Genomic DNA, 25,415 nt, shown 5'->3' on the forward strand with positions numbered 1-25,415 from the left:
ACTGGGGGGGTGTGACTGGTTTAAGGTCACAGTCTGAATATTTTAATGATGCCCATAATCTATTCTGACACTATGTTGATGCATCCGTAGTTCTGAGATTGAGACTCCACGTCCCCCACACACACACACACACGCACACACACACACACACACACACACACACACACACACACACACACACACACACACACACACACACAATCAACACAACTATATATCCTTATACCCCCTCTCTCACACAGTCAATTGCCCTTTAACATCAAATGCTTCATCAGCTCCCCAGCCCATTAGACAGTGAATTAACCTTATCTACCTGTAGATGAAGAGGTGTGGGTGTGACAGTTATAGCCTGGCCCCAGCCAGAGTCGCTGCTAGGAAGTATGCCGTGTTCTTTCAGCGCAGCGTGGCACCAGCTTATCGGGCCCCAAAAACGCAATAAAAATGGGATTATGACGCACTTAGAGGTATTGTCTAAAGTGCTTAAATCAGATTTTAATCATTCACTCAATTAATATGTCGCTCCGTTTTGCTGCTGCCGACTATCTGGGGGTGTGAGGTGTTTTAACACTAAAGCCAGCATGGGATTTGAAAAGCCATACTGCCAGTACATATTCCCTACCTCAGTGAGTCTCAGTTGATCCGTGTGCGCTCACTGCACTGGTGAAAGAATGAAACAGAGTTAAGGCATAAGTCAGTGCGCTTGAATAGTAAACTCAAAAGTGAAATTAGTCCACTTGTTTAACAAATAATGAACAATCCTTTAATTTGGTTGAATTCATTCTTAAATTTGTTTTGGCTGTTAAGGCAGTGGTTCTCAAATGGGCGTCCGGGGACCCCCAGGGGTCCGTGGCACTTTGCCAGGGGGTCCGCGAAAAGTTTTCCGGAAAATATAAATAAAACACCCTTTTTTTGTGTGTGTGCAAAAGCTTCATAGTTCAACGAACTATTCAACAAATTTTTTTTGCTTTAAATCTAAAATGGTTCATGGATTACATTCTAATCTAACAAACCTATCAATTTAAAAGTCAAGCATGTTACCGTGGAAACAATTAAAGCTTAGCCCAAAATCACAATCAGAATGAGGGGGTCCCCGGTATATTTTCTATCTTGTAAGGGGTCCTTGACTGAAAAACATTTGAGAACCTCTGTGTTAAGGGGCCTTGATGAAGGCTATTACACCTGAAATGCATTGCTTTCAACAGAAGGGTCAAGGTTGAGGATTTGTGGAATACTTTTGCAGCTTACATTTATTGGTTTTAACAAAATGAAACACATCTACAGGTTCAAGACTTTCTTTTCTTGTATGCATTCTTTAAACCAGCAGCTACAGGTAGAGATAATAGGAGGAAAGCCATGAATGTTTGTCAGTCTTGATGGTGTGATGCATTTGTTATTTCTTGTGCCTGACCGTTTCATGTTTTTTTTTTTTTACTTGCTATGAAACCATTTGGGACAAATTAAGTTGGAACTACAGTTACCAGGCCAGAATAAGCCAAGCCAGATTTGTGTGTGCTGTGGATGACTAAAGAATAGACCCTGGGGCTGCTGAGAGGCATCCCTGGATGATACCTCCTGCAACAGAGCCCAAACCTATTCTGTGTCAACCCCAAGGGCCCATGCAGAGGCGGTAAAACTCCCCCTGTATTTATCCTGCGGGAGGATAGCTTACAGAAACTAAGTTTAAAACACTGTTGTGATAATAACCTTTCAACTCCTCACTGCTTCATTATGTGATTTGATTGATCGGCTGTGTGTGTGTGTGTGTGTGTGTGTGTGTGTGTGTGTGTGTGTGTGTGTGTGTGTGTGTGTGTGTGTGTGTGTGTGTGTGTGTGTGTGTGTGTGTGTGTGTGTGTGTGTGTGTGTGTGTGTCTGTGTGGACAATGGACATTACCCTGATAATGCCGTTTGTGTATTTAGGGTTGTGTAATTGTCCATTGTGGGGGAGAGCTGCACTCGTATCTGATTAGTTATAGATTTTCTGTGTCTTTGCCATTGGTGAGATAAAGAGAAAGAGAAAGGTCTTATGTTCTCTGCCTTGGCACACTGTTGATTGAGTTCACGATTCAAGAGTCACTTTAATAGCCACAGTAAGTAATCAGATTACAAACGAGGAATTTGACTTAGTGCAGCGGTCACATCAATAGTGGAAAACAAGGCAATGAATAGAGAGAAAATAATCACAAATTATGAAGTGCAAAACATAGTCCTTTAAAGTGATATATGATGGGGGAGCAGGGGGGAGACGGGTAGGATCATCTCTGTGGGGGGGACCATCCGAAGACCTTTTCAGCACGACGGACGATGTGCTGCAGTCTGGAGAGGTCTTTGGCCGACGTGTCATGCTAGCTTGTCAGGAAGGGGATAGGAAGGTCATAGAGAGTTAGGGTTCGAGGCATAGGGAGGGAGAGTGGCGGGGGGATGTGACTCACAAAATTTGCATATCATAGTAGACTGGAGTATCGGCCTTGGCGGAGGTCTGCGCTCTCTGAGTGCATCTCTAGTTTCCTACTAAATTCAAAATCTCCCTTTCCCTCTCAACTCATGTTAAACAGGAACACCTCATTTTCATACTGGTGAACAGGCTTTCAGCATCCATTCTGTCCTTTTTCACCCTCACCAATATAACATTGAATAGAGCCCGCCCACCTCCGTGTTACTGACAGTGAGGTAATTGATTGCTAATTGCGGTGCTGTTATGCAAGCTACGTCTAAGATGCTACAGCTCTCTTAATTGCTTTTTCTTCTTCGCAGCTCTTTGCTCTGATCTGCCTCTTTTTACCTCAGCGTCCTTTAAGTTTATCTTGGAGTGTATAAGGGGTTTATATTTATCCTGTGTGTGTGTGTGTGTGTGTGTGTGTGTGTGTGTGTGTGTGTGTGTGTGTGTGTGTGTGTGTCTGTGTGTGTGTGTGTGTGTGTGTGTGTGTGTGTGTGTGTGTGTGTGTGTGTGTGTGTGTGTGTGTGTGTGTACGTGTACATGTACGCAGGTGTGCGGCGTGGTATGATGGAGTGACGTGGACATGAATGAGGCCTGATCCCGCCAGTTTGTACCTGATGTTGACGGACCACAATTGGATGAGCCCATTTTACAGCCTCACCATGCATCAGCGCAGCAGACAGGCCGTGACAGCCGGGCGAGGGGACAGAGTGGAGGGGCAGGGGGGAGTGTGGGGGGGGGGGGGGGGGGGGGGGCAAAGACAAAGCACAGAGGAGAGAGGGCACGTGGAAGAAAGGACACGAGGAAAGCGGATTAGGATGGAAGGATATGGATGAGGCCAGCTGAGGCGGGCTGAGAGGAGGGAAAGCATGGGATAGGGTACAGTATTGACAAGAGGAGAGGAGAGAAACGGTTTCCAGACAACCATAGTGGCATCCCGGAGCCCTAAAATGATCCCCCGGAGTGACAGGGGCGCCCCTCGCTATCGGCACAGAGGACTCTCCCCGCCCCGCGCGCCCCCCCTCTGTTACTGTGGCATCCGAGAGATCTCTTCATGAATTCATAATGGAGCACCGGGCTAAATTAGCACTCGTTAGCCTCCCGCTGTTTACTTTTCTTTATTTGCTATCATTAACCCGCCTCCTCTTCAAACTGGGCAGTGTGTGTGTGGGGGGAGGGGGTGGGATTTGGGGTGGGCATCATAACACCCTCACCTAGCAACCTGCCCCTGGGAGATGCTCAAAGATTCCGGATAATTCGACTGTACTTACACACACCTACACACACACACGCCTACACACACACACACACGCACACACACACACACACACACACACACACACACACACACACACACACACGCCTATACACACACACACACACACACACACACACACACACACACACACATACACTAAGTCTCCCACCCTGCACCTCCTTAGAGTAACTGGTGGCTCAGGTGCTCCCGCTGGTGATGTTCCACTTGTCAGATGCATGTCATGTCCAGACGACAGCTGGGTCGACGGCGATAAGTGTTCTCCTCTCTCACGCCCCCCCCCCCCCCCCCCCCCCCTCTTGACAGTCACCTCTGTTGAGCGAAAAGGCCTCCCCAGCTTCTTTTCAGGGGACAAGGCGCAGACGGATGGGCATCAGCCAATGAAGATGAGGAGAGGAGACCGGCCGCATCACTGGAGGAAGACGGATACCCGTTGCTCCATCCTCACAACCATTTTGGACATTTCTTTACCCCCTGAGAGATGTTTCCTTCTCCTTCTTCCTGACCTTTCAAGCCCATAGAGAGACAAGGCTGGTCAGCACAAGAAGAAATCACAAGTCCCATCCGGGAGGAGCACTACATTGGAAGACTTCCTCTTACAAATTGGGTTTATTATGGTAGATCCAGCTGGCTGAATGGTTTTGGTGTTGAAGGAGTAAGTAGATGATTGTGGGATGTCTGGATTCTAGTCCTCGGCCCAGTATCTCCCCGCCCTATACAGATGTGTTCTAATAGAGGGTGACAGGGTTACACGTGCACCCCCCCCCCCCCCCCCCCACACACACACACACACAGGGTGCGTCATGCCCACGCCTCCAGTAGCGGAGGGACGTCTCGCCCACCTGTGGCTTCTGACTCCTGGAGCCAGCCATCTTCTCTGTTGGCCACCATTTCTCTCTGCTTCCAGTCATCCGTTTCTCTCGGTCCTCCAGCGCCTCTGAAATAACGCGGCCTCATCAATTTCCATTGAACTTTCGAGAAGGAAAAAACAAGCACCTTGACTCAAGAGAAGATTCAGAGGTCCGAGACGCAAGCAAAGTAAAGGCAAGAGGAAAACAATTCCCAAAGGAGCCTCACTGACTTTCAGAGTGGTAAGAGTTCGGCCATTTTGAATTTGATTGTTTGTTTGCACCACACTTCCAGCTGCAGAGAGAAATTCACGTTTTGTTGCCGTTTAGTTTGATCATGCAAAAGTTTTAGAAAGACTTGTAAAGAGCTGAATTCAATGGTCATTGAAGGTGATTATTGTACAAATAGACAGAGAGTTAGAAAAGTCATAGTGGATGAAAAGTTCTATAAATGTATGATGTTTGGAAAATGTTTGACAAAAGTGATTCATTTGCGTTACTGTCGGCTGAGATTTGTCCACCTTTTGAATTTGTATTAGCTAACAGCTGATGATGTAGCTGGGTTCTGATGATAGATGGACCATGAGAAAAAACTTAGTTGTGTTGTGTTAGCCATAATAACAGATCAGTGCTGAGAAGTGGTTGGCTACTAGTGCGCTAAATAAATGATCACCATCTCCCTTTTCCCTCTCTTTCTCTCTCTCCACCTCCATCTGTTGGCAGTTGGACATTGAGGCAGCCATATGCTCTCTATGTATAAATCATCCACAGTGTTCTTCTCCCTGTTATAATGCCCTGGTAAAACATGGATTTAGCACCCCCCCCCCCCCCCCCACCCCCCAAGAACAAGCCTTTGAGGGCTTCCCTGACTATCTCCTGTACCATTACCAGATCTTCTGTCCTCATATGCCTTTCCCCTGACTTATATTTGCTTTTCTTTGGACTCTGAATGCACATAACCCCACTTATCATAATTGACCTTTTGTTTTTCCTGCACGTCACCTTTAAAGCCTGGTGTCCACACCTATTTGTACAGAACACTGACAAAGTGCAAGTCTAAAGTGTTAACACTCCATGCCTGCCGGACTCATAATTAGGGCTAAGCATAGTTTTGTGTTTTTTTATGTCTTCCTTTTCTCTCTGCTTCATTTCTACCATGCAGAAGTGACTCTTGTTCTCCCGCCGCGGAGAATCATCATTATAACTTAGACAAATGATGAACAACCCCACAGAAGATTTGTGTGTGCGTGTGTGTGTGTGTGTGTGTGTGTGTGTGCGCGTGCGTGCGTGTGTGTGTGTGTGTGTGTGTGTGTGTGTGTGTGAGTGTGTGTGTGTGTGTGTGTGTGTGTGTGTGCGCGTGCGTGCGTGCGTCTGCACAAGCTCTCCTCTCCACAATTCAGCAATTAGTAACTTGTCGCCAAGCCTGTGTGTGGCTGTCGTTGAGACACAGATGAGCTGTCCCTCATTACTGTATGAACCTTGTTTGAGTGCCAGAGAAAGTGAGACACACACACACACACACACACACACACACACACGCACACACACACACACACACACAAAACGCATCATTTTGTGAGCATATTGTATCATCAGTTTACTGGCCATCACTGCAAATGTTGTCAAACAGCTCTCAAGATGAGTGGGAGTGTCACTAGCATTATACTCCTGTGTTTACTGGTGGCTCATCTTGGACTGCAGCGTGACTTTTGTGCCTCCTGCTTATCAGCGTTAACATGAGTCAGTCCATCCCATCTAGATTCACAGCAGGTGCCAGAGAGGTTGAAAGGTTGAGAGGAGAGATAAGCACATTGGTGAAGAGGTGAGATCTCTCTGTCTATACTTCACCTTTATGTTATGTGCAAATAAGTGGCTGATAATAGTAAATAGGCATACTTGAGAGAATGCACAAAAACACACATATTGTCTGTGGATGCTGTGTGTGAATTATTGATAGTGTCAGCCTGCTTAAAAATGCATCCCCAACCTTTCTATCTATCGCGCAGAGAGAGGAAGTACCAATTAGTGTTCGGATGTGAGGGGAGACGGAGGGTAATTATCAGTGGGGTAACACTGCAAACACAGCAGCCCTCTATTTCAGCAAATAAAGACAACGTGAGAAATGTTGCGTTTATAGGACATGTGATATAGGAAATGTGCCTTAATACACATAACGTTTGGTAGTGTTAACACGTCAATGTGCATTTTCTGGTTGTGGCCAATGAGGGGCCTTGAATCAAGGCAGTCATACATATTCATGAGGACTGTTGCATCAATGATGTCTAACAACGCAAGGGAGCACACCATGCATGATGTTGTGCCTAAATTATTGATGTGGGCGTCTACGCACTCGTTACCGGCACCCTGCAGGCACTCACCAAGGACTGACGTGTATGAAACGTAAGCCAGAGAGAAGGAGCCAAGTTAAACTTTCAGCGGGAATGGTGAAGTTTCAGAAGAGGAAGAAACTTACTGGTGATGGCGATGCAGAACATTGCGGATACAGGAACCGGTGGAGCATGTATTTCTAGCTGTCCTCCTAGATATCAACAAGACAGATACTTACAATTACACTCCAAATGAATCACATGACACTAGTTCTTCAAGAAACTACATATATTGCACAGTCATTTCTACAGTAGCTTGGTGTGTTTTGTATGCTCATTTCTAGGTCACTGATTGGAATTTGGAAACCCTCATTAGTGTGTTGCTTGCACCTGTGTTTACCCTGCCTTTTCAGCACAAAATGGCCCCTGTGAAATGGGTCCATTGTGCGCCGCGCAACCCTCTGCCTTATTATAGTAGTGAGATGTTACAGAGGAGTTCCGCTGATCATGTAGGGTACAGGCTATTTTCAGATTGTTAGAAAACACAGAAATGAATAGGGTAATTTAATGTAACTAGATTACCATGCTGCTACACAGCCTTCAAATCTGGTTTGGTGGGCCTCTGGGAACTGTTTACGACCCTTTCAAGGACCTCTGGAACCCCTCAAGGACCTATGGAACCCCTTTACAGGGACCTGTGGAACCCCTTCAAGGAACTCTGGACCCCCTCAAGGACCCCTGAATACCTCCAAGGATCCATGGAACCCTTCAGGACCCCTGGAACCCCTCAAGGACATCTGGGACCCCTTCAAGGCCCTCTGGACCACCTCAAGGACCCCTGAATGCCTTCAAGGATCCCTGGAACACCACAAGGACCGCTATTAGACAAGAATGGAACAACCCGCTGGCAGTGGGAGTTCCGTCTTGTACAGATGAAGCCAATGTGGAAGTACCAAAAACTGCAGTTCCTCGAATGGCCACTTGAGACTGGCTGCAAAAGGGAGTCATTCCCCATTCACTCTCATAAAATGCCCAATGTTACAACAGAACATGTTTACAACCAGGTTCAAGGGAAAAGGTGGCATAGGGATAGGAAGGTGGTAGAGAGTCGGGATTCGAGGGTTGGGTCGGAATCAGATTAGTGGCTAGGGCGATATGGGTGGTGTTTGGGTGGTGTTTGAGTGGCGATGGAAAAGAAGGGCCGTGAGCGCCGTGGCCTAAAAGGTTTGTGCTTGTTGGAATACAGGTGAACCAGACATGATTTCTATCCAACAGACTGCAGACACACAAATCCTATATTCATACGCAATTTAATCATGATAATCATCGACCCTAGTTTCATCACATGACCCAGGTGGTTTGGTTTTAGAGGAGACGAAAGAGTGAGAGTGAGAGGAGAGATGGAGCGGCATGTTTATGAAGCACAAATGCGAGAGGAAAGGAGGGATGAGTCCTGATTATGAAAATAATGCTGGAGACAAAGGAAAGGAAGGAATAACTCAGAGGAGCCACTGATTACAGACTATTTGATGTTCAAAAACAACAACGGTCCTGAATTCATTGAGCACACTTTCGAGATTGATTTGCTCACTTGAGCGAGGTGGTTACAGACAGTACATGTCAGAGGTGGTTACAGACAGACGGTACATGTCAGCTTCTGAGTTCCAACTGAATTATTGGCAAACCAACGAGGGATAGAGGGATGGAAAGTGGTAGAAAGTGAAGAGCAGGAAGACAAATTGAGGTGAAGGGTAGAGAAAGAAGAAACACTTTGACCTGCTCATGTCTAACTGGCTGTAGCTGATGACCAAACCTTGTATAGGCAGCCTAGGCAACTGGAAAGTGTGAGTGATGAGAATTGAACTGTGCCACAGTCTGTCACACCGGACCTGCCATTAAATAGCACTAAAGAATCAAATGTTGCATGTGTGTGCTTACTTGCATCAGTATAATGGAACACATGTATGGATTCATGTGGACAAATAAATGAATTTCAGCACCTCACATGACTGCCCCCCGTGGTCCTTTTTTGAATAGAATTATAAATTACAAAGTAACACTTTAATTGGTGTAATCAGTTGTTCCCATTAGTGACTACTGCCCCATTAATATATTAATATTTTTTGATAATTCTGGATATTCTCCGCTGAGCTGTCAGTAGATCTAAGTCAAGGTCAGTATGGATAAGACTGTGGGAAGCTCATAAGTAATCACATCAGTAGCACCATAGAACTGAATCAATGTCACCATGAAGTCAAGTTAGGGTAGAATAGGTTTCATCATGAGGGGTAGTAAAGCAGGCGTAGCTCCTCAAGATGTAGGTGAAAGGGCGCAACATTCTGCCTTCCTGCTGCACTCACATGGTGTGTGTGGACCATAGACTGTAGGTGTGGACACATCAATGAAGCTTGTAAGCACAAAACACACCAAAACTGTAGAGGTTAAAAGAGGTTAAAATATTTTGGTCTTATTTGTGTGTGTGTGTGTGTGTGTGTGTGTGTGTGTGTGTGTGTGTGTGTGTGTGTGTGTGTGTGTGTGTGTGTGTGTGTGTGTGTGTGTGTGTGTGTGTGTGTGTGTGTGTGTGTGTGTGTGTGTGTGTGTGTGTGTGTGTGTGTGTGTGTGACCTTTACTCAGGTGTGACTGCATCCATCGACTGTTGCTCTACTCTCATGTGATGTGCATGTAGTGGTACAGTAGGCTGTGTTGGAGAGTTTCATTATTATAACCTGCACTGTATTTTTCAAATATAATAAAAACAATGTATTATTTATCTGTGCATCTACAATGCTACAGTAGCCTACTTATCTGTGGAGCTGAATCTGAACAGTTTGCCTCCGTGTGTTTCTCTACCTTATTTAGATGAATCGTGTACAGAATATAAACAAAGATTTAGCAATTCAAAGTACCGTATGTTTAAAAAATTCCAATGAGGATTCTGATAAAGCTCCAGGGTCCATAAAGATCCTGAGTCCTGTCTTCTTGGAGGAGTAGAGCTGCCTGTTCCATTGACAACAAGTCCATGAAGGCTTTACGCCAGGTCTCCATATTGAAACAGTTTGGCTTGCGTTGTTTCCAATTCATTAGAATGATCCGTTTAGCTGCAAGGAAGGCCGATGCTATAACATCATGGACAATTTTTGGTTGCTCAATAGACCGTTTCACCCCCAATATGCAGGGTACAGGACAAGGTTTAATATCAAAGCCAAGGAGACCAGACAAGATTACAGCAATGTCGGACCAATACTGTTTGACAAGAGGGCAGTTCCACAACAAGTGCATGAGCGTCCCCTCTACTCCACATCCATGCCAGCACAGTTTAGATAATGTATGATCGATTTTCTTTCATGTACAGGGTGTAATATAAGCCCTGTGCATTATCTTTATTTGTATGATCTTACATCTAACACAGTTTGATATTTTTGTACTATTTTTGAGTGCTGCATCCCATTGTGTTGTAATTATGGGGAAGCCCATGTCACGCTCCCAATGAGTTTTAGATAGAAGATTGCGGTCAGGGATGGTATCCACTTTCTTAAAGGGTTGATTCTAATTTGTGGCCTGGCACTGAGACAGAAATGTTCAAACCAAAACATTCTTGGAAATTGACATGAGAAAAACAAGCATTTGTTTCATTGGATTTCTATGCAATTCTCAGATTCTTAGCTCCTTTTATGAAACCAATTTGCATATAGAATTTCAGAGAATACTGTAAATGAAGATAAAGGACATTCTGATCAGTGGTGGGTGGAAGAGAAGTACCAGCCTGAGATAGTGATGAAGGAAGGATGGAAGGAAAATGGCAGTGTTGTGCTATAATAAAACATACTACCATAAAAACACTTATGCAACATGTTCTGTGTGCTTACTTTCAACAAATTGCATCATCCTTACAGATTAAAGGCTGTGGGGTCAAAGGATCCTCCTTTGTAAGGGAAATAAATGGCACAATTCTATTTCAGTTGCATAAAAAAAAATCTTTGCAAATACTTTTGAAAAGACATATGGTATTTGGAGAGGAACTTGATTGATAATCAAATTTTATGTCACAGATTTAATTAAAGATTTGTTTATTATTAGGATCCCCATTAGCTGTGCATTAATACAACAGCAACACAATGCAGTCAGCTGAATGATTGGATTGTGCTGCTTGCCGATTAGAATTTAGAACAACGTAATAAGTAATAAGTTGCATTTCAAAGTCACCCTCTGGGATGCAGTTCAATAGATACACCTGATTTTCTCTCTTCTCTCTCTCTCCTTCAGAAGAAGATGACGAGGAAATCCCACACCAGGAGAGTTTTGACCCCACTGTGTATAGAAATGAAGGTAGGACATCTACACATCTTCTGCAATTACATCATGTTATAGAAGGGATCAGACAGAAGTGCATAGTCTGTTTTCTGCTTTTCATCATCTGAAATTTCACCAATGCTGGACAACTTTCACAATAAACCACAACATACTATGTGATATTTAATTATTGACATCTCAGGGAAAAAAGACTCAGGGGGTCCGCCCCCTCAATGTTCCTCCCTCCGGCTGCCTCGCTCTGCTATTCGAGCTCCGTGTTCCTGGACCTCTCGGCCCTCGTGTCAGCACGCTGACCTCCCTCGCTGCTCGACCGCTCGGACTCCGTCTCCTCTGGCGGATCCTCTCTCTGTTCCGTTACTCCTCCCATTGAATCACCGATGACAAATGCTCAAGTGACATATAACTGATGACATCATCACCAATGATGATCATGTGGGAGGGGGCAGGTGATACAGGACAGGAGGGGGCAGGAGGGCGATACAGGACAGGAGGTTGCAGGTGATAGCAGTCCGGCACATTCCACACACAACTGCTGGTGTGTCTCGAGTTCCTCATGTGGCTCGCCTCAAACTGGAGCAGCCTGAGCTGCTTGATTTGCTCGATCTGCACCAGTTCATTGAGGGAGTTGCTCGAGTTACTGTACGCGGCTTGCTTGAGCTTTTTGCTGGACTTTGCTCGAGTTGCCGCTTGAGTTGAGTGATCAGCAACTCAATAAGACAGCGGGGGTCCGGGGGTGCGTTCTGGTGGCTCACCTGGTAGCACGCGTACGACGGAGGCTCGGTCCCTCGCGCGGCTGATGCAAGTTCAAATCCGACCCGAGGTCCTTTGACCTTTGCCACATGTCATCCCCTCTCTCTCTCCCCACCTTTCCTGTCTGCCTACTGTCCTATCTCAATAAAGGCAAAAATGCTCAAAAAATAATCTAAAAAAAGACAGCGGGGCACGCCACAGTACTCGCAGGGCGACAGCAGCAAAGGTTGTGAAGCTCGTTTTGCTGACCATGGTGAAGAGGACCTGCCTGCCCGCTGCGGGGCCCCCTGGGGCCTGTAGCTGCCGGGAACCAGCAGGACATTGAACTGCTGCGCGACTCCCCAAGCCCAACCTTGCAGCTTCTTTTTTTTTAAACACATATTTATTTGTTTTACATGTAGATACATAATATGTAATTACATACATACATATTTATTAAACTTGCCCCCCCCCAATCGAACATGTGACATGAGTGACATGTGACATGAGTGACATGAGTTCAGACGTGACTTCAGATGTGATTGTCATAAATCACTGATGATGTCAGAGATAGCATACATACAGACAAACCCTGTTCTAGATGACTCGTACCTGGTGGCCACGCCGTGAGAAACTTGTTATATCCATAGCATGTAATATGACATCGCTAGTGACCGGCCACCAGGTCGATTGGTGTGGTGTTTTATGGTGATGCATTGTGGAGCGGCCCCTCACGCCCTGGCCACCAGGTCGAGCCATCTAGAACTGTATATCACCGATGATGTCATAAATCACTGATGATGACAGTGATGAGGTCATAAATCCAGATGATGTCATACTCGAGCAATTATGATGTCATCAGTAGGGGTGTCACAATATATCGTCCCACGAAATTTCGCGATAGTAAAACGTCACGATATGTATCGTTGAGATGAAATCTCATATCGCAAAAAAAAAAAAAAAAAAAAAAAAAAAATTTTTTCAAAAAAATAGACTAAGAAACGTCTTTGTTTGTTGAAGTTCAATGTGTGGAAAGTAGTTCAGTTGAACAAGTCTCTGAAGAGACACATGAGAAGTTATACAGGAGAGAAACCATTCAATTGAGTTTCTGGCAAAACTGTTTACTTGACAGGAAAAACTGAAGATGCATAAAAAATAGATTAAGAAAAGTCTTGTTGTTTGAGTTTGAAGAAAAACTGAAGATGCATAATGAGAATTTATACTGCTGAGAAACCTTTTAGTTCAAAGTAAATCTAAGTGACGGTGTAACTCATTCTATTTCAAGATAAGCCTTATCTCCAATCTCATGTTTTTTCTAGTTGTTATTGTAATAACAATTTCCCACAACAGCATGTTTTGTATTTGTGCATTTCAAATAAAATACTACTTTTCCAGTCATATATTGTCATTATTCAAGTTTAAAAAAATATTGTTAAAATCGTATCGTATCGTATCGTTATCGTGAACCCAGTATCGTGATACGTATCGTATCGTGAACTGAGTGTATAGTGACACCCCTAGTCATCAGTGATGGTGTCATCGACGATGATGTCATCAGAGATGTCACTCGAGCATTTGTGATGTCATCGGTGATGATGTCATCAATGAAGACATTACTACTGGTGACATCATCACTGATGACATCACAATTGCTCGAGTGACATCCCTGTTGATGTAGAATATGCCCCCACATTATGACATCATCGGTGATATATGGCATAGCAGTGGCCAGGCCAGCCACCAACCAGGCCATAACATGCTGGAGTGTTTCGGCAAATTTTGGAGGTGATCGAACCAACTCCGGACACACAGACATACACGCCTCCAATTATAATAGGATGCACACACACACACACACACACAGAGAGAGAGAGAGGCCATACAATACAATTATATTTTTGCGAGTGCTGATTGGTGCTGTTCATGCGAGGGAATGTGTGTCTGTGGATTTAACTCATGCAACTGTAATTTGTAGCCTACATGGAATTGTACTTGAGTGCACGTGATGATACATGGGAGGATTCTAACGAAGCATTAATGATGCAAGATCAAAGTTTTCTTGCTAGTAACCATGGCAACACTGTGTAGGTGGATCTTTGAAAGGAGAGGGTGGGGGTGGGGTGGGATGGGATGTTAAGGGCTTCACGGACAGGGAGTCAGCCAGTGTCAGCAGCATTTATTTTAGAGACAGGCTTGTCCAAACTAAATATGCGTCAAATTTGCTCAAAGCTCCTTGAGTGTAATTCTACAACTTCTTTCTCATTTCTACCTTCCCACTTCCTGTTTTGCTCTCTGTAACTATATGGGCCCATCTAACTGTCAAACAAACTTAGCAAATGAAAAGCCGAGGCGTCAATTGGGTGTTTCCATAGGCTGGATTTAAATGGATAAATAGGCTTATAGCAATGTGTAAGTAAAAACAGTAAAATATTTTAAAATGTCCCTGAATGGGTTGATGTATGTAATATGTAAATGTAATAAACCTATTAATTATATTAATTGAATATGTGGATTTATAATATCACAATACCACATTATTAAATCAACAATGTTTAACCTTAATGGGAAAAGAGAAGAAAAGTCACACAGTATAATGCTGTCCCGTGCTTTAATTATACTGTGTGCTGACTTTTCTTCTCTTTAATCAGTGTTTTGTGATCCAGCACCAGTTTTTTGAGGAATCTGGGGGATGTGCATATTTTTTCTTATCTATAACCTGCATGGGAAGACTTAAGGGTGTTTTATGCTGCCAATTTTATTTTATGGGAACCTTAACTCAGACTCTAAGGAAAATCTTAACTCAAGGTGTTTTGTGCAACTGACCCCAGGGCAGTTCCATAAAAAGAACACACATTAGCTCTAAAGTGGTGCCAGCTATACTGTATATGCCCTTGAAAGGCGAAGCCATCTCTGTCATGTCATTATTTTGTAAAATAGCCAGTAGCTAGCAATCTATAACAAAGTGATATGCTTATTCAACTAAAATCAACATTCATCAACATCAAACATGTTCAAGTTTGCAGTCATTTCAGAACCACAGTGAAAGAGACAGGTCCTCTGCTCTCAGGTGCTGCTTACTTTCAATGTCTGTCACCCGGTGTCAGAGCGCTGTCCATGGTTCTGATAGCTTGCTCTATGACCTCTCTATTTCCCCCATACAATAGCCTAAGTAACTCAAACTGTAAAATCCAACACATGTTGGTAAAATATATAGCCTATTGTGTGTGTGTGTGTGTGTGTGTGTGTGTGTGTGTGTGTGTGTGTGTGTGTGTGTGTGTATGTACGTTGCTTGCGTGTGTGTACTTCGTAACTAGCGTATAGCCTACTAGGGGGCCCTGTCAAAATTGCTTTCATTGGGGCCCGTCATGACTACCGTACGCCACTGGATCCAGTTGGGCCAAAAGAGAAGTGACTTGTCTCTGTTCCTGCATCTCTCTCTTCAACATAATAATTTGAAAGAAAAAAAGCTGTCTCTCAATCATTCAGTACAAATAGAAGCACCGGTGGTGGAATTCGACATTTTCTTAACGTGATTTTGTGTTTTTACTGCATCTTTCTCTATCTCTCCTTCTCGCGTGCACTTTCTCTTCCTATTTTCATCTATCAGGAACTCTGCCACACTGGTGCTGGGTACTGGGTAGCCTACTCCCAGGTGGGTAAAGGGTGGTGAGTGTTGTTGGGAGCGACAACGTCCCTGGTGTCCAGACAGCAGTGGGGAGTGGTGAACTACATGTAATTAAACAAATTAGTTAGTTTATGGTTTTGCAGTAGCTTACCTTGCTGGTAGTTCACTTACATTCATATTTGCATAGTGATTCAAGTAGCCTAGTTAAATTACCTTTTGCCCTTTTGTGTGTAGTTAGCACAGCTACTGAAACTACAAACAATTTTTAAAATGAATGATTTAAGTGATCAATATGGCACATTATGGAGGATGGTGGAAAAATTTGCCATAGTATTGATAGTTCTTACTTGGTAATTCTTACCAATTCTTGATCATTCTTACTACTTTCTATTGTTATTGTGTACATTAGGCCTACATTAATATTGTGAGAATCTATGTTTAGAAATTATACTGCAGGTCAGGAGTAAATGGGGAGTAGGCTAAGCATCCCCTACTTGTTTATGCATGGCAATATGATTAGTGTTATTTATTAACAAAATGTTCAGATAAATTGTTGCATGCTATTTTAGAATTACCTGGCTAACTGAGAAATCCTGCTTGCTGCAATGATCCACCTGGACTAATTTCTGGAAGGCAGGTGTCAGTCTGACCCGCAAATACAGTAATTGTGCCCTTTTTGCAATAAACTCAATAGTCTTTTTTGCTGGCATGTGACTTATTTGTATTTTATTTTGTTATAATTTCGTATCACATAGCCTACATTATTGTCAATTTGACCCCCCCCCCCGCCATTGCCGTCACTCACTTCTTCATGTGTGTGTGTGTGTGTGTGTGTGTGTGTGTGTGTGTGTGTGTGTGTGTGTGTGTGTGTGTGCGTGTGCGTGTGCGTGTGCGTGTGCGTGTGCGTGTGCGTGTGCGTGTGTGTCTCTCTGTCTCTCTCTCTCTCGAAGTTCAGCTTCGGCATGCGCGAGACACTGGGGAAAGTTATTTACTGTAGTTAGTAGCCTAGCTAGTAACGTCAACTACACAGACAGATAATGTGCGTTTCCTTTCTTTGCTTATTGTTTTTACGTCGTCATGAAGTCAAGATACAAGACCCATGCATGCACAGTCCCCGGTAAGTCAAAGTTACCACATTGAGCAGTGACCTAGGCCTACGTTAAAGACATATTTAGAAATGAATTAACGTTAGCAATTGGGAGGCTAATGTTAGCTTGCATAGCATCGTCGGGCTAGGCTAGGCAATGAAGCTAGAAACATTAGCCCTGTTCATGTAATAAATAAGTGCTAGCTAACGTTAAAACAGAGACACCTGCACGGTCAAATAGCATGCAACTACCTAGCTAGTTATTTCAGTGCTGTGTAAGTTTGTGTTGTTTGTGGTTGTGTGTAAACGCCCACCTCTGTAATGACTTTGCACCAATCAAGGAGCCGAATCACCTGTTATTGTCCTACCAAGATGGCTGCATGATGATGCAGCAGAATCCTATGAATAGCCAGAAGGTGAAAATGTGTTTGTATCCTTTAATAATTATTTAAGATTCAATATTATTTTAATAGCCATGGTTCAGTAAACATGTTACAAACGAGGAATTTGACAGAAAGACTTCAAATTATAAAGTGCAAAGTAAATTAAAGTGACAGTGAGTGACATATAGGAGAGTCTATGTAAATGTCCATGTAATAAGTCCGTAAAGTAAAGTGTCTGTGGGATAATGACCATGGGGGGCGCAGTGGTTGCAGAGCCTGATTGCTCAGGGGGCATGCGGGAGAGGGGGGGCCACAGTCTTGATTTTTTTTAAGTTTGAAGCGTTGTAAGTTGAGTGACTCAAAGAACAACGAGCAGTTCTCTCACTATAACCCATTTCATTATAATCCTTAAGGGCTGCTGTAGAGGAAACGCTTCTGGTTCTCTGTCTACTCCTCAACTCGACAGCAAGCCATGCCTTTTCATAACACTTCTGAAGACTTTGAGATGTGTGAAGTGTGAGAGAAGATTAAGAAAAAGACGAGAACAGCAGAAAAAAGGAAAAGGCAGAGGTTAGTAGATTATAAATGCTGGTTTTGTTTGGCGTCACCCTCTAATCTTCAAATGCAGCGAAGAAACTCGAGCGAGGTTCGGGGAGCTTAACCCACGTGCCCTGAACTACATCGGTGAACGAGGAAGAAGAAGGGGATAGAGGGATGTATGTAAATGACAGAGTGAGGAGAAGGGGGGACTCGGTGATGGAGGTTTAGGGGCTGTGTGGATTCAGTGTTCAGAGTGGGAGAGTGACTTATTGAACAGGGTGTCTCTCTGCCTCTCAGCTCAAACCAGCTCTGTGCTATACGCTCAACAGGAACTTCGCACTCCAGAGACTCTAGCTTGTCTCTTCCTCTCTCCGATAGCCCCCTCTTTCTCTCTCTCTCTCTCTCCCCCCCCCCCCTCCCTCTCTCTCTCTATCTCCCTCTCTCTCTCTCTCTCTCTCTCTCTCTCCCTCTCTCTCTCTCCCTCCCTCCCCGTCAGGAGCGAACACAGCATCAACAGCAAAGCCACAGTAGCCGGTACATGCAACAGGGTGCAGACAGCACCCTCTGCTCCGCCACCCCTCCTCTCTGACTCTCACTCTCCCAGAGGAAGACTAGCGGGAAGAAAAGAAGAGAAGCGGAGAGCAGCCAAGCAGGTGACAGTCTCATTCAGTCTTTTAAGATCAGACGAGGGGGGAGAAAAAGTGAAGAGAGAAACAGGTGGAAAGGAGTTGGAATTCCTCTTGCACGTGCTTCCAAGCTAAGAAAGAAGACATAAAAAAGAGAGAGAAGACAGATTGAGCACGTCAGGCTAGTTTAGCAGGCGGAGGAGTTGAGGTTGAAGTGATGATGCCACCTGTAGCGCTAGTTTGAGTCAAGAGCCTCTGACAGCCTGCAAGCCTCAGCGTGGCTGCTCTTCTCCCCACATCTCCCTGACCAAGTCCTCCACACCGATGGCTTCCAAGAAGTGGGCAGAGCGGAGGGAGCTGCGCCGGGAGCGGGCGTTCTCCACCCGGGACGATGCATCCGTCGCGTCCGGGACGTCTGGGCCATCTGGGCCCGGGCGTTCCACCACTAGGGGGCGTTTCTCGGAGTCGTGGAAGAGGCTGAGCACCAGAGCGGGGTCCACCATGAGGGGGGCGCTCAACTCTCAGCAGCCACCGGTAAGATGCATCGAGGACACACGGGCCCCCTCTGCATGCTCCCAATCAATGACCTGGGTGCTGGGAGGGAAATGGGAAAGGAAAGGCTGGTGTCAAGATGGCACAGTGCCTGAGGGGAAGTTAAGCAGGAGGGAGGGATTAAGAGCTAAATGGGCCAGAGGAATTTGGAGGAGAGACTGTTTTGAACAGACGGTGGTATCATATGTTTAGGGAATGCACCAGGTTTTTGGGGAGATTGGCCTGTTGGTTAAATTGTCAGTTAAGTGATGAGAATATGCCAAAGTCACCCATTTGTCCTCTTTAAAAGCACGGTGCTCCGTGCTAACATCGTAACATACAGTACTGCATGATGTTAGGTTACTGCAGTAGCATTATCCAAAGCAAGAAGCTTTATTGTATACTGTACCTGTAGATTAATTCAAAATGATCAAGTCAGTGCAGCAGTGTACAAAGTCTCCCATCGGTCATCATTACCTTCACTTCCTTCCTATGTAAACAGTGTAAGTAGTCCCTGGTAGTTCAGCAATCAGAACACTATGCTGCTTTAACACTTTCAGTGCCACGGCCCTTGGGCAAAAGGTTGCTTGCTGTGCCACATAGGCCGCAATGCATTTTAAAACAGTCATATAATTTTTTTAATAATTACTATGTAAACACTGAACACGCACAAATAACGATGAGACTCTCTTCTATCACCTGCAAAAAAAAGTTTATTGATCCCATTTTCCGTTCTTTAGTTATGAGCCGGAGAAGATAGCTTGATTGAACGAAAAACATACCTTTTTTTCTACGAGCTGAGATAACGAGCCTTTTGTGAAATTAAACATTTCAAGCACATCTCTGACTCTGAAGCTAATTTTCTGATGTCTGGGTCTGTCTGGGTGAAGTGTAGGCTGCTCTGCTGCTCTCCGTGCTCCCCCCCCCCCCCCCCCTCAACTGCACACGCCTCCTGGGTGTGTCTTATGTGTCTGGTGGCTCTCAGTCTCTGCTGAGTTTGCTGCGCACACACAGTGAATGGTGCGCGACATTCAGCTTTTTGGTTCCGCGTGTGTTTGTCACGGGCTGGCATGCTTCCAGTTCGGAATAATAATGCTGATTATGTGAATGTGCTGTTGCAGCGTACATGGAAGTGCTCAGTTGTGACAGCGGATGCTGCTGCTGGGGGCACAGCTGGCGTTGTGCTCGTTTATGGAGGCACGTCGATGCATACGGACGGATGCGATGCGATTTCCTCATTTTGCCCAGTGACTATTTCTGTGTGTTTGGCTCCTTTTTCTCTGATCAGGAGAGTGCTGTCGCCACCTAATGGGTTTGTAAAATAGGTTATCGACCTCCAATAGCTACAATATTGTTAGAGGCGACGTAAGAAGCTTAGATCGACACCCCCCCGTCAAAAAAACAATTTGGAGTTATGACGCCATTTGGCGTCGCTGGCACTGTACGGTAAATTTCTAATGACGCCATATGGCGTCGCTGGCACTGAACGTGTTAATATAGAATTTTGATTTATATATATTTTGTGCGCATTTTTCCATTTCCTACACAAAACTGCCATATAACATCACTTATCATTTAGCTGCTTAGAGCTGCTACAAGTTGCCTACTATCACTCAGCATAGTGTCTGCTAAAGTGTTAGCATGGATCACTGGAGTGAAACATTTACTGGGGACACATGAATGATTTTGGAGTCTAGCATATATTATGTTCTCATCAGTCATCATCACATAAAGCTGCTACCAGCAATTTAAAACTGATGGCTTTGGTGACTTGAGTCCCTTCGGGGACGTATTTTACATCACTGAATACAGCGAACCTCCCGGAACAGAGCAATATATTAGAGTGGATCTCTTCTTGTCTTGACTCCTTGGTATGCTGATGATTCCAAGATTGTAACTTAGCCTTCAGCAGCATTTGATGCTGCACACACCTAGCTAGGCACAGTGGGACTGGACGGCATCTGGACTTGTCTGTGTAATGTATATTTGTTCCCCTAAGAACAAGTGAGGCAGTCCTCTTCTTGTTTTCGTTGAGCCCCCTCCTTTGTGTAAGTTAATACTCCACACGTTGCAGGAAATCATATCCGGGGGGGGGGCAGAATAAACGAGAATGATATATTAAAGCAGCTACGAGCAACTTTTTCGATTGTTATTAAACAGTATAAATTTAATATCAATGCATCACATCTTACCTCTAATAGTCGACGAGACCAACGCAGAGTAGTCTCGCTTGAACCCCGAGTGAATCGGCCAGTGTAGTCTGTCTGTGGCCAGGGAAGATCAGGAAGTGAAATGAAACGGTTTGCAGCAGCCACTTCGGCCATAACCACAAAATAACTTCCAAAAAACCTGTTAGAATATAACGAGAGATGTTCCCGAGAGTATGCGTGGCGTTCACATTGTTTATGCTATGTTGCTAGGCAGCGCGAACGGCAGCTGCGTTTCACTTCCGGGTTTCACTTCCGCTTTTCACTTCCGGGTTTAGCCGGTCCGGCGGTAAGGAGAGAGAGAGAGATAGCCCCCTGTTGACGCGAGTTTAGACAGACACAGACTTAATAATCACCTAAGGGAGCAATCTCCGATTCACACGGCTTTGGTCTCAGCTACTATTATAGGTAAGATGTGATGCATTGATATTAAATTTATACTGTTTAATAACAATCGAAAAATTTGCTCGTAGCTGCTTTAAGGTTAATATTCGACATGCAGTGACTTTAATGTATCGGATGGACACGGGCCAATCCCGCCAAAAACTTGGTGTATTCCCTTAACCCTCAGCATTCATTTGATGTTGGAGGGGAAAAAGGAGGGACACTAACCATGCGTTCAGACTGAGAAACTGATGGCCCACTATTCTGACTGATTGACCCTTTTCACGAGGGCCATTTTGTGTCGAAAAGGCAGGGTAAACACAGGTGCAAGCAAAACACTAATGAGGGTTAACCCAACCCAACCCAACCCTAACCCTTTGTGTTTTGCTTGCAGCTGTATTTACCTTGCCTTTTCGACACAAAATGGCCCCCTTGAAAAGGGTCTATTGCGAGTAGGGTTGTCCCGATCCGATCACGTGATCGGAAATCGGGGCCGATCACGTGACTGCAGACTCGATCCGGACTCGGACATTATGACCCGATCATATGTCCGAGTCATTATTTTTATCAGATTTTTTATATATGGGCTATTGGTGATTCAAAATAAATTAGAATAAAATTAGTATTACTACCACCGTTTACAGAGTCAGACCTTGTCTGTGTCAAACGACACTCAGCCAGACAGCCTCACAAAAACACCGCACCGCATGCGCAGAGAGCACGCCAGTTTGTTTTGAAGCTGAGCCGCGCTGCCGCTATCATGTCTGCTGTGTGGAAATATTTCAAAGTGAACGACGAGAACGACAGTGAAAAGGCGAAAAAGATCACAGAAAAGATAGCCGAGATGATAGCAATGAGTGACCAGCCACTCTCTCTGGTAGACGACCCGGGTTTTATCATGCTTATGGAGTACATGGAACCACGATACGACATGCCCTCTCGACACTATATCACTGAAAAGGCTCTGCCAGCGCTCCAGAAAAAGATAAGCGACAAGCTGCTTGTCCTATTGAAAGACGTGCCTGATGTCGCGTTTACCACAGATATTTGGAGTTCGTCTGTGTTTTCATGGCCCTTCTAAGCCTCACCGCGCAATGGATCAACTCCAGTTTTGTTTTAAGCCGTGCGACTTTGCATGCACAGGAATTTCGTGGATCCCACACAGCAGAGCGCATCCAGCAGGCGATGGAGAGGATGCTGAACAACTGGGGAATAGACAAGAACCGAGTCCATATCATTTTGCGCGATAACGCTGCAAATATGAAAAAAAGCCATGCTGGATATGGGAGTACAGAGTGTGGGCTGTGTAGCGCACACATTACAACTTGTCGTGCACGAGGGCCTGCTTTCCCAGCGCAGCGTCACAGACACACTGGCACTGATATTGCACTAAGTTCTAATGTTGCACTAGTTCTAATGTGAAGAATATTTTTTCTATTCTGACTTGAAAATCTTTAAGCTACCTCATAAGTGCTCAGTTTACAATACACTGCACTGCTTGAATATTGGCTCATTTGTTTTATTTGATATTTTTATTTATTTATTTTTTATTTTAATGCCTGACTGGCATTTTAAGTTAAGCTGCTGTTTGTTTTAACACTAGACTATTGAGTCTGTGATGTTGCACTAAGTTCTAATGTTGCACTAGTTCTAATGTGAAGAATAATTTTTCTGTTCTGACTTGAGAATGTTCAAGCTACCTCATAACTAGTGCTCAGTTTACAATACACTGCACTACTTGCATGCACAGTTGTGCATGATAAGTGTTACATGTTAAAATATAATAAAAATAAGGGACATCCTGGATAATTTTCTTCGCTCTTCATTTTTTAAATGTATTATAAAAGTATCGGATCGGGACTCGGTATCGGCAGATACTCAAAATCAAAGGACTCGGACTCGGACTTGGGGGCAAAAAAACCTGATCGGGACATCCCTAATTGCGAGTGCCTTTGATTGCGTCTATGTAGTGGTCTTGTACAGCTACAAATATCGTAATAGATATGCAGTAATAGCATCACTAAACAATTATCACATCGTTTAATAAAACAGACTTGATATATTCACAGTGTAGACATGTAGACATTAACAACTCTGCAAACACAGGTGCCGTTAGGCACTGGCGGAAATTATTTTTATTTGGAGTCGCTTCACTAGTCTCAGCCCAGGCTGGATTTTAATGAGTTAACATACCGTAGCTTGCTGGCAACACTGAGTTAATTAGGTAGCATTAATCAAGAATAAAGCAAAAGGTTCCGCTCTCCAAGCATAATTTTTTAGATGTTTATTCCTGGTTCAAATGAACGTTTTAGAGAACTGGCAAGCTTTGCATAGCTGTGATCAACTTCAAGGAACTTGTTCATGAAACAAAATCATATCTGTTTGGAAACGAGGCACAGAGACAAAACTCTGATTAGTTTGACGGCCGATAACTGAAAAGAATGGATGCCTGGTAACTTTGTGGATTGTGTCACATTGTGAAGTGGGATAAGAGTGAAGTTAGGGGAGGATGGAGGAGCCTGGAGGCACAGAAAGCGTTCAAAGTGGGACTAGGCTAAAGTGATGCAAACATGGGGACAGTTGCTGTCTAATCCTGCCAAGAGCTCTGTTAGGCTGTCATCTAAGCTATGGAGACACTGGCGCTCTAGCCTGTATGTGCAGAGATAAGGCTGAAAGTCCTGCCTTGTTTTTATATGCCCTGTTGATTTATTGTTTTGTTTTTGTCTTGTTTTTTATATGTTTTATGTGTTCTTCACTATGGACCCCCCTGTGTGTGTCTTGAATAAAGTTTGAATTGAATTGAATTGAATACCTGATTAAAGACAGTGGATGGGGGCCACTGAGGAAAGGAGCACTGACTGCCATGAAAATGAAGAGGAAATTGGTGGTTTCAGAGGTTGAGGACAAGTGAGGATTTTAAAATGTAGAAACAGCAAGTGATAGTTGTTCATTTCCTGTAAGGTTTTGAGATCTGCTGGTGAAAACTAATGACTGATTAATTTGTCCAGAGGAACCAAACCACTCAATAAAATGGAAACTGGTTGTGGTTGCACACATAAAGTATCCATAGACTCATAGACATACACTCTCCCTACCCCTCCTACTCCTTTGCTCTTTCACTGCATCCCCTTCTTTCGGCCTGTATCTACTGCTTCAAGGCATCAGGGTTTTTGGAGTGTGCTGAAGGTTTTAGTGTATAGCCTGCCCTATGCTTTTGACAGCTTCTGTCTATTTGGATAGTGGGACTAATTTATCCATAGTCATTCTGGCAGTGATGAAACTTCTCTGTCATGTGGATCTGGGGTTCCATCCGCTCAATTTTGTAAATGTAGAACTTTATTGATGTTTATCGGATCAAGGTGAAGATAACTAAAGCTGGCTGGGGCTGTTCATGGACTATCAGATACTTACCCATCTGTGGGGTGATATTTGGCAGAGATTTTAGAGCCAGGAGATGTGTGACTGTGTGAGACAGATATGAGTGGAGAGAGATAGGAGGGCCAGTGTTGGTTTTTCACTTGTTCCAACCAAAGCCGTTTCACACTGCGCACAAATTTGAGTATAACCATTTTGGATGAGATCTTTATCTAAGCAATGCTAATGTGAGGTAGTGGGTTATCAGGTGTGATTATCATAGATATTATGAGGCAGGGTGGGAATTACACGGAGGCCATCAGGCCATGGCCCACCTGCGTTGCCCCTCCCTCTGGCCGTGATGCCCTGAGATCTCTAAGGCCACCTTGGCAGTGCCCTGCTACCAGCCTGCTACTGTCAGTTGCTTTAAAAACATCAGTGGTCTTAGTTTAATGTAGCCTGTCCTATGCAAAGGATGTGTAATTGAATAATTTTAACACGCATTTCAGAAAAAATGCTCTTCATGATGTCAATAGACATCAATAAACAATTGCTTTTGTGCCCTGGCATGTGGCTTTGTGCCCTAAAAAAATGTGTGATGCCGAAGGCCAGATGGCCTTGCCCCTAAAATGATGAAATTCCCCTCCTGTTATGAGGGCTAACGCAAAACAGAAGATATGGGAGATATTAGGGGTGGAACATTACAATATGCGATTACGCATATTGGTACTGAACCGTTTAGTACTGTACGAG

At 44.3% G+C, this 25,415-nt stretch overlaps 1 protein-coding gene across 3 annotated transcripts in view; it reads left to right on the plus strand.

The window, feature by feature from the left end:
• Positions 1 to 18,510: 18,510 nt before the first annotated feature.
• The window catches only part of trpm3 (transient receptor potential cation channel, subfamily M, member 3), a gene marked incomplete at both ends in the record, with an annotated part of 249,023 nt that continues 242,118 nt past the window's right edge, over positions 18,511 to 25,415 (plus strand). For all 3 annotated transcript variants that reach the window (XM_083643804.1, XM_083643805.1, XM_083643806.1), the window contains one exon: positions 18,511 to 18,720. In XM_083643804.1, the coding sequence (XP_083499930.1) occupies positions 18,511 to 18,720 (210 nt within the window). The remainder of the gene's footprint in view (positions 18,721 to 25,415) is intronic.

The sequence above is a fragment of the Poromitra crassiceps genome (assembly GCF_964638095.1).
Source record: "Poromitra crassiceps genome assembly, chromosome: 10".
Taxonomy (NCBI): Eukaryota; Metazoa; Chordata; class Actinopteri; order Beryciformes; family Melamphaidae; genus Poromitra; species Poromitra crassiceps.